Here is a 10,862-nt window from a genome sequence, read left to right as displayed (position 1 = left end):
ACTACAGCTAACAGCCAATTAGCACTACATGCTGCACCTGTGAGAGGAAATAACTCTCCACACCAGCAGGGGGCGGTGTTTAAAGGCCTTAAGATGTATAGGCCTACCCGGCAGAGCAAGGTTTCCCTCAACAGAAAGCAATGGGATTTTTCCATTGGATTTCAAAATATCGCAGAAAATAACATATTTGGCAAATACACCTCTATGATACTTAAAGGTCACCTATTATGCAAAATCCACTTTTTTATGTCTTTTATACACAAACATGTGGAAAGAGATTCTGAAAGTTTCAGGAAAAAGAATCTCTCTCTTTTTGTCCTGATCCATTTATATAAAAACCTGTCTGAAAATGAGCTGATCAGATTTTGACCACTTTGTGATGTCATAACGTTGTGTTGGCTTGTGTAACCATTAGCCAATCACCAACCAAAGGTACCCCCCGCCCCCCCACCTTATCACCTGAATCTCCTCCTAGAGCACCATTGTGTTCTTTGTAACCAAATCTCTCTCAGAGGGGCGTGGGGAGGGGCTCCTTATTTTCATCTAAAGTAACAGACAGAGCACTTTTGAAACAGGGCTGAAACAGAGGGGATTATGGGTAATGCTACAATGATCTGTTTGGTGTTTGGACACTTCAGAGACATGTTTTGTGTATATATTAAATGTATATATTAAAAAATACAGATTTCAGTATTCTGAGGCTCTGAGCCCCATTTCTTTTCCTCGCGGACGGCAAAAAAACTCAGACATTATACAATTTAAAATAAAAGGGATGGTTGGCTTAGGGTAAGATATTGAGTAAGAAAATGTGTTTATGAACCCCACAGCTTCCGGTCTTCCAAGACCCGACCGGACAAAAAGACGTGGTGCAGGCACGAAACATACTACCAATAGAAATACATTGCTTTTAAAATCGTTCTGTGTGACATGAAACAAATGCGAAAATCGTGTTGGTGAACACGAATCAATAGATTAAATTAATTTCGTGACTATAACACAAAATGGCGTGAGACTGGGTTGTAATATATTGATGAAAAACAGTATAATAAGGGACCTTTAAATGTTTTGTACACTAAGATAATCTCCACATATAAACACCACTTAGTGTAAATGCAATAGCCAGAACTAGCTAACATTAGGCTATAAAGGAACTACATCACAGTCACATGACTCTCATACCGCTAAGCTAAAGGCGGCTAATGTTTGGCATGATGACGTCTAGAAGTCTCATTTAGCCACTAGTTAGCAACCATCATTTTTTAAATGTGCTTTGCGTGGCCAGTTGACTCCAAACCAGTTGATGGTAAAGTTGATGGTAAAGTTTATTTAAAGTTAATTTGGAAATGTAATAGAAACACTAGTCTTACCAAAAAGTGGTGATCTTTGAAGGTCACCACCACTTTGAATGTCGAAAACAAGTTCTTCATCGTGGGACTTCTTAAAATACATGAACAGAAAGAGCCAGTACACACAGGTAAGATTGACAAATGAATGCTATATTTCTCGAAAGATTTATTCAAACAGGACACATGGGCCAACGTCGTATGAGTGCCTATAGACATTTCCACTGTTAGACAGTCAGTATATAGCATTTTTATGCATGAAAAATCTGTCCATAACCCTCCATCCCTAAAAAAAAAAAAAAGAAACTCTAGGGAAACTTGTCTTGAGTTACAGAGTGACGTCAGATTGCCCCGTCTGCTTTTATATCTATAAAAAGCCCTTATATAAGCTGAGTAGTCAACAAATTTCACAGCAGACAAGTGGTACAGCATACATATATACACAAGTAGTACATAGCAATCCAAGACAGCCTATCGCTGCCTATTACAAATTATCATGAAACAACGCATGATTTTTTTTCTTTTTCGTTTTTTTTTGCAGATGCAAAAGCTGTACAAGAAATCTTCCTTTCTCGACTTTCAGCTAATGTGTTGGCAAAGCACTTGGATACAATGCAATATCTTTTAACATTAAATACATGAGTGAATGTATAGCTTACAATGTAACTAAAAAAGATCACAAGCTTCAAACATATGACATCCTCGGGGGGTAAAGGAAGGAGGGTGGGAGCGGGGAGGGGGGGGGGCAGCCATGAGTATAACATTTGGAAGCACTCCCATTGGTCAAATTAACTATTTTTTTTATTTTGACAGGAGTTTAATCCTTGAAAAAACACAGTACAAAAAGAACAAACCGACAGAAAACAAAGACACAATTTGAACCATACACCGTAATCTATATATCGCTAGGGATCATGGAGCCCAAGTATGTCTACCAGGTTGCATTCAGATAACCTGCGGTAGAATACTTGCATTGTTTCTTTTTATAGCGAGGACGTTTTACAAACAACAGTTAGCTCTGAGATGAGCGAGTGACGCCATAGTCTGTCTGGTAATCAGGAGAGATTGAGGAAGAGCACTCTAAGCTGACGACCCAAGACAGTGTCAGCATTCTCACTGTTTTGGATGGTTAAGCATCAGTTAGGTGTACTCAGTTTCTCCTGATTCAAGGCTTTTGGTCCTGTTTCGTACCACAAAGTTGTGGACATTGTATGGAAGATATATAATGTGTGTTTCGTGTGTATGTGCGTGTGTTCAAGTATGTACATTGTCCACAACAGAGGCAAAACTGTGGCTCATCAGAGGCTTTTTCAGTCTAATTTATTCAACTCTTTTCCATGCAGTCCAACCATGTCCATCCAGCATTGAAGCAGAAAAAAGATCCAGGATGCCTGACCACAGGGAAATTAACACTAAAAGGTGTTTTCCAGCACATCAGCACGATTGAGTCTTGTGATTGTGGCACCTTGGATGCACAACCCCCAAAGCGCGAGAGGATATATCGACGTCCGCAGTTCTCGGTGCTCGTTTAAACTCTTGTTGGCCAATCGTTGTGAGACATGTCAGGCAATGAAACTTGAAGGAAGTTGTCAAAAGTTTGCTGGTAGCCTTTCCTGGGGCTCTGTACTTTAGACTCCTGTAATTGTAAATCCTGAAGTTGCCATTGTGTTCAACCTCCAGTTCTGTCAGGAGTTCAGTCCTCCAAGACCCAACCACAACAATAGATTTGATGATGAAATTGTGCATTTGAAAGTAAAGACCAATTCCCCTTTCAGCTGCAGTTACACCATGCTTATAAAACGTTTTGTTTGGTTACACCAGAGGGGATAAAACCCAGAATTATTGTTTTTAGGAGGTCCAGACTAACCCAATGAGAAACAAACATCGCCATAACAGCAGCTTTTATGCAACCCCATATATCTTGTTTCTGTCTTATTCCCTTCATCTGCTCCCAAGCTCAACATTTTGGTCATCTCTCCTTTGGGTTTGAACACCCGGACCCTCATTAGCACCCAAACTCGGAGGAAGGCTCCAGACAGACGGAGAAATAAGGATAGGGTGAGGATGGTCGGGCGCTTATTGCTTTACTGATGCATATTGCTTGTTTACTTGCTGTCATTCCTTGTTTGTTCTCAACCTCTAATGCATTCAGAGTGATTAAGGACAGACCCCACAGAATATTTTGGTAGGGCTTTTTAGAGGGCCAGAAAACTTTTTTATATATATGAAGTGACCCACTTAAATAGCATGGCACCTCTTGGGAATACAAGTCAAAGAGACAGTAAGCCACAGATGAAACACGCTGGGCGAGAGCATAAGCGCAGATGTGTTTGATGCATATTCACACCATGCATATCCCATTCATGCTTTTGTATTCATGATCCCCGTTCTCTGCTGATCTCTTATTACAAAAGCATGCCAGCAGCACTCCAGCAGACTTGCTTTACAGGTTTTTCACATCTTTGAGAGGTGAAGTGGAGAAGCCGTGGCAGCATTACAAACATTATATTGCTAATTCATTCCCTCTCATTAAAGTTTGATTCGGTTGCTCGTTTTATCTGCTTTCGTACATTCACAGCTCCATCAAATTGGGATGCAAATTGGGGAGTTTGGCTGACTGGCGTTTCTGGTTGGGTGAAAAATATCAATTCATAAATAAAATGTTTTTTTACATAAATCCACTTTGGTGCAGTTTTTCAAAAGGTAGCAAGTTGGTACCAACAAATCTCCGGATGTGAATAATGTATTTCAAAGCATCTGGTCATCCATCCCGCCCTGTGTTTGCGTAAGCCCGTTTCCTTTCAAGTGCTGGAGTGTGTGAGCATGAGGGTGTATTAGGGAGTGAATCTGGAGTCAGCCATGCAGTAGCTGACTACAGTTCTCCCCCAATACACACACACACACACACACACACACACACACACACACACACACACACACACACACACACACACACACACCACACACACACACACACACACACACACACACACACACACGCACACAAAGTTGGAATACCATGGTTTACAACAGCTTGTGTCGCTGGGTACCAAACGCCAGGAAAGTGCTTGGTAGCCATCGCTCAAGCTTCCATGGACATGGATGCACAGAGGGAGGTCGGGGAGATGACAGCGTGCCAGGAAGCAGACAAAAAGAGAGAGAGAAAGCGAGAAAAAAGGAGAGGGAGCGAGAGAAAGTGCTAAATAGTGTGTGACTTCTGGTAAGCGCTGCCGTTTGATTAGGTTCCACCACCTGTCTGATGTGCTATAGCATGTGCCAGGCATATGCACTGCGGCATGGCTGGTGTCCTCACGATAACAAATGAAGGTGAATTCAATCAGTGAGTAACACTGCCGGTTAAACTGCTCTGTACCGAGAAGAAGAAGAAGGAGGAAGAGGAAGAGGAGGTGAGAATATGTGGTGTGGATGCCTTTTGAAAGCAAGTGAATTCATCAATTACCAGCATTGGACAACATGTAACTTAAGACATTTTATATATAACTTATTTTTAAATTATTGCTATTCAAATGACTGGTCACCAAAAGTACTTGGCTACATTATTTTACATTGATTATTTAACCCAGCTCCGTAAAATGTGCCTTTAAAGAAACGTTATTCCACCTGGCATATTCCCACTAAATGTGGCTTTTGTGACACTATGGGTCGTACATTTTTTATTTTGTTGCACATCTATTCAGGGTGTTACAGTACTGATGCTTGAAGCAGTAAGGACAAAGGGAATAAATAACGAATAATCATTTCAAATTGTATATACAGATTAAACCATCATCAAAAGGGAGGTTGGCTGAAATGTGGTCGACTTGGACCATGTAAGATTATACGCGGTTTTATTAATGTATTCTTTTTTGTTTATGAAATAAAACCCATTGTACATTTTAGGAAATGTCCTCATGCTAATGCTTATTTTACTTTAGATGTTGTTTAATACGAGTGAATCTAAAATGATGACAATTTAAACCTTAATTACCTTTACTAAATCACTCTAATTACAATTTGGATGGATTGCAGGAAAGCAGCTTGGCGGTCCGAAATGAAGAACCACAGGAAACTGCTTCCACTGATCTGCATGGAAATACGCCAGGTTGAAATATACCATAGTTTTTCTTTAAATAACTCCAAAGTCTCAACCCAGTCTCACGGCATTTCGTGTTATAGTCACAAAATTAATTTCATCTATTGATTCGTGTTCACCAACACGATTTTCCCATTTGTTTCGTGTCACACAGAACGATTTAAAAGCAATGTATTTCTATTGGTAGTATGTTTCGTGCCTGCACCACGTCTTTTTGTCCGGTCGGGTCTTGGAAGACCGGAAGCTGTGTGGTTCATAAACCATTTTCTTAAAATATCTTACTCTAAGCCTAAAATATCTTACCCTAAGCCTAACCCTATCCCTTTTATTTTAAATGGTATAATGTCAGAGTTCTTTTGCCGTCCGCGAGGAAAATAAATGGGGCTCAGAGCCTCAGAATACTGAAATCTGTATTTTTTTAAATCTGTTTTTCCTTCTAATTTGTTATTATTTACCGTAATTTTCGGACTATAAGCCGCGCCTTTTCCCCCCATTTTTCGACCCTGCGGCTTATATAACGGTGCGGCTAATCTATGGATTTTTACAGCTAACGGCCACTAGGGGACCTCCTAAATCTATGGATTTTACAGGTTACAGTCCACCACCTTTAACTCTATGGGCTCTATGGCCGGTCCGCGCCCCCCACCTTTAAGCAGGAAAAGCTGGAGGCCGGAAAAGAGTGAGACAGGTAGCGCGCAAAAGTAAAAGTGGAACCGAGAGTGGTACGAGAGACAGAACGAGAGCAAGACAGACAGACATTACGAGAGCGAGACAGTTTGTGCAAAGGAAGTGCACTGGTGGTCCCCGTACCACTGGTTGAAAACCACTGCTGTAGATCACTGCCGGTACGTGCGCTGGGAGCGCACCGTTTAAGTTTGAAAGTTGAAAAGTTTGTGTGTCTGAAACGCTATGTGATACAGTACAGTTTACACAGCACATGTTCTGTAGCTACTATTGCACTAAATGGTAACACTTGAATAAGTTATGCAAATATGCAACTTGTTTGTTGAAATGTTAATAAATGGGAGCTTCCTCAAACAGCCATCTCTTTCCCGACAATCCCCTCTGTGCACGAACCCTTACATATGGTAATTAAACATTAAAACACCTGCGGTTTATAGTCCAGTGCGGCTTATATATGTACACATCATTCAATTTAGCTGCTGCAGCTTATATTCAGGTGCGCCTTATAGTCCGAAAATTACGGTACATTGCTTTTGAAATGGTTCTGTGTTCTGTTGGCAAAAATTGCGAAATCGTGTTGATGAACACGAATCAATAGATTAATTTCGTGACTATAACACGAAATGCCATGAGACTGTGTTGAATGTCTCCACCCTCACACCTCACAATGTCTGTATTTAGCAGGTAGAATTAAAACAAGGGATTTTGGCTCAACAATTAGCCAACGAATGATTTGGAGGTATTTACTGGCCAAAAACAGCTAGCTTAGCGTTAGCCATGGTGACTGCATGCGGCTCTCCAAGAGTTCACACAATGAAGCTACAGAGTTCAAACATCCTAAAATAAACACATTTTACATATGAATGCTACGAAACTTGATTTCGGTATTGGAAGCGTTCTGGTTTTAGATTCATAGTACGGGAAGTATTGACCAATCATGTTTAAGCTAGCTTTGGTTGCATGCAGTTAAACAGTCCGTGGTGAGAGCAAACGATCGAGGCAGAAAGCAACGGCCAAAATGCAATCATGGAACCATGCGCTGTCGGACGATTGTATTAGCTAAAGAATGTGCTTGTAAACTGGCTAATTATAACAACAATCCATTTGTATTATACTGTAAACAATGACAAGCGTGGTAAACAGGAAGTTTAAGCCACACCACAACCCCAGAAATATCAGAGACTCTGAACACAACTAGCTGAGTCCTAAATGTGGCTAATGCTAGCAAGCCAGCAAAGAAGACTCAATATGTAAATAACATATCCAAAACTAAAGATTTTACCCATTTTCATGCCAAAGGAACTAGATGGGTTTACTATGTTTGATGCATCAAGAGCAGGAATTATATTGCTTTCTGTTTGGGTGCCAACAGTCATTCATTTGTGTATTTTAAAATACTTAATTACCAGGGAGTAAATTGCAGTGCACTGACAAGTGGTTTCAGCCTCTCAGATTACGTTAGCATTGCAGCTGTAAACACATGCATCAAACAGCTGTGTCTAGGAACAGCCAGACTGGGAAAAGGTTATCCAGAAGTGTTAATTATTGGTGTTTGATTATGGAATCATGTCTCTGGAAACCAATGGATCTGTCGGCTAATTACAGTTAAGTGTGATGATCTATATTCAGACACCATAATTCCCCTTCCTGGTACAACTATATATCCGATACGCAGCATTACCTGACACAAACCCATCCTAATTTGTGAAATCTATAGCCATGCAGAGAGGAGTAGAGAACGCAATTACTTCGTAAAGACTTTCCGAGATACATGGCCTCTTTTTCTAGTCGTCGTGACACAAAACCCGTTTTTTCGTCAGCGGTAAACATCCACCAAGAGACGGTGACTGAAATGAGCAGCTCTACAAAACCCTACAAATACCAACAAGAGAGCTCGCTTATTCACTTCTCCCTAGTTTCTGAGGATCAGCGTTCGGAGTGTGTGTCTGTTTGTGTCAGTGGGGGGTGCCTATGGTCTCTGACACCGCTGGGAACCGTCTGTAGTTTTTGACTAGTGTGTAGTGCATGAGTGTGTACGCGGTTCACATATTTCTCATCTCATTTGCCCCTGGAATGAGATGAATAACCAACCCTGCTCCACCCCCCCTCGCTGGTATGAATTGCTAGGCTGATATCTCACTCTCTGGAGGTGCTGGAGGGCAATGGGAGCTGACAACACAATGGCATTGTTTCTGCTGATGGGGAGCCAAAGTCTTCGGGGAAACACTCCCCCTAACCAGCCTCTCTGACAGTCTCCCAAAAGAAAGTAGATAGAGCGTGTCTGTGGGCTACTTTGTGGGGTAAATGGTGTCTGTGTGTGGGATTTGAGCATTTGTGCGTTGGTGTGGTGGTGCAGTATCAGAGAGGTTTCGAGGGGGGAGAAGACGGGGAGAGAGCTGCGCCAACACACTGAGAGGCCACTCAATTATTTAGCGGCCGGGTTCAAAGAGTCACAGCCAGCACCTGCTGATCCGCCACCTTCACAGCTTATCTGCTACTGCTTTGATCCAGTGGTCTTAATAGTACACAAATATCACTCACATTATTATTATTGTCGTCAACAATGATGACGAAAATGTAAAAAAAAGTATACACGATATTTGCTTTCTCCCCTTTCTCGCCATTACGGCTGTGGATATAAAAGATATCTGAGCATTTCCTTGAAGTTGCTTACAACTCCACTTGGTTTCCTCTTCTGTCCGTGAACCCATTCGTCCCCATGTTCAGACAGTGACCTCTGTCTTGCTGTTGGTGGGCAGTCCCTTGTGCTTGGGATGCACGTGCGGCGAGTGGCTGTAGCTCAGCGGCTGCGAGAAGAGCTCGGGCAGCGTCTCGATGCTGAACTGCCTCTTGTTGGAGTACGCCATGCGCCGGCTGTTCTGCTGCTGCAGCGACTGGTGCTGGTGCTGCTGCAGCGCGTGCTGGTGCTGCTGCAGCGAGTGATGCTGCTGCTGCTGCTGATGATGCTGGTGCTGCTGCTGCTGCTGGATGGGGTGGTGCTGCTGCTGCTGCTGGATGGGGTGGTGCTGGGGCCCCTGGAGGCCGATGTGCGAGGCCACAGGGTGCTGCATGTGGCTCTTACTGGGGTCCCATGCTTTGAAGGCCGAGCTGGAGGTGAGCGGGTGGGTGTTGGTCTTGGAGATCTTAGGCTTGGGGATCTGGGAGGCGTTGATGGTGATGGCCAGTGGCGCGTGGATGTCGGGCGGCGGGAGGAAGGGCTTGTCCTTGGGGTGGAAGTTGATTGGCTGGAATGTGGGAGGTGACTGGCGGTGGGTGTAGTCCACCATTGGGTAGCTCTTGTAGTAGTCTCTCGAGGCTGTGTCTGCATGAAAGAGGGAGAGAGTGGGGGAAGGGAAACAAAGTCAGAGACAAGGTTAAATCATCATAATGAAAAGTGAAGACAGTTTTTCTTAAAAGCAATCAGTGAACACCACCATAACCTTCACATCACTCCTATATGTGTTCTTATTTATACAACCTGTTCATGCAACCGACTCATTCGATTTGGTGGCTTCAGTGGCTCTAGGCGTCAAATTCTGACGCTCCACATACCTTTCTAGAGTTACTTTTGGTTGTACAGGGCTGACTCTAGCGGCCGTAGTAAGAACGCCTACTGTAAGTGAAGGACGAACTGACGTAGGAAACATAATTAAAGAAGGAGGTTTCCGTAGAGGTGAAGGAGGCCGGGTTGGATGGATGGGTTCAAAACATTTGAACAGTTAACTTACCCTTACATTAACCCAAACCCTAACCATTATCTTTCCCTAAGCTTAACCCAGGTATCATACATAACTTTTGTCACGTACATATTGGTATCTATGTGTTGCCCTGGACTTTGAAATATTACACTAAAAAAGCAACTGCAAGTTGTCCTGACCATAAATCCATTGGTGATAAGTTGAGACTGAGAAAAAAAAGTTGTTTTATTGCCTAAATGGTAATGCGACATAGGTAACTTGCATTGGATATGTAACCTTAACAAAATGGTTGCCATGCTCTCTGAGAAATGACGCCTAAAAAGCACCTAACGCATGAAAAAGGGGTTCATATCAAGCATCCAGTTGATAAGTTGCGATTGAGAACGGGTTGTTTTTATGAATCAACTTCTTTGTGTGTATATGTGGCATTAATACCGATATGAAACATTCTGACCCTGAGCATAGTCAAACAGCTGCTTTGTTTTTGAGCTTTGAACTGTCGACGCACTGACCGTGGAGTTAAATATAACAACAGCACCAGAGAGAAACAAATAGAGTGAGAATCAGAGGAGTCGGGCGAAAACAGAGATCTGTTGGGAGTAAAAATAGAGTTGGTTTAGCGTGTCGAGTCACATTAGTGTGAGCCCCCTGAGTGCAACTCAACTGCTGTTTGGTCATCACCACTGACCCCCCCCCCCCCCTACACACTCTGCCCTAAAGACACCAACAACCTTGTTTGCTTAGCCCAGTTTTATTGGTCCTTTTTTCCTGGAGAGAAACAAAAAACATTTATATTTTGTGGTATATTTATGTCATTCCTTGTCATTTTTTGCTCTGAATTAGCCCTTATCTTAGACTTGGTATCTCTTTTAATATCTTAAACAACTGCCTTCCTCATAACTTACAATGATATGCTATCAGCTTCATGATTAATTCAATCTGTTTGTCTGATCTTATGAAAAATACTACAACATATTAAGGTTATTTCAATAGTCTGGTCAGAAGAAGCAGGACCAGTTGATTGTAATTTGTTGTAACGAACGT

The 10,862-nt window shown here is 42.3% G+C and overlaps 1 protein-coding gene across 4 annotated transcripts in view; it reads right to left on the bottom strand.

The window, feature by feature from the left end:
• Positions 1 to 1,475: 1,475 nt before the first annotated feature.
• Positions 1,476 to 10,862, bottom strand: part of LOC117553381 (protein shisa-8) — a 154,499-nt gene continuing 145,112 nt past the window's right edge. For all 4 annotated transcript variants that reach the window (XM_034227281.1, XM_034227278.1, XM_034227279.1 and 1 more), the window contains one exon: positions 1,476 to 9,442. In XM_034227281.1, coding sequence (XP_034083172.1) covers positions 8,844 to 9,442 — 599 coding nt within the window. In that variant the 3' untranslated portion in view covers positions 1,476 to 8,843. The remainder of the gene's footprint in view (positions 9,443 to 10,862) is intronic.

The sequence above is a fragment of the Gymnodraco acuticeps genome, unplaced genomic scaffold (genome assembly GCF_902827175.1).
Source record: "Gymnodraco acuticeps unplaced genomic scaffold, fGymAcu1.1, whole genome shotgun sequence".
Classification (NCBI taxonomy): domain Eukaryota; kingdom Metazoa; phylum Chordata; class Actinopteri; order Perciformes; family Bathydraconidae; genus Gymnodraco; species Gymnodraco acuticeps.
The sequence above is the reverse complement of the archived record's forward strand: the minus strand, read 5'-3'. Positions and strand labels throughout refer to the sequence as shown.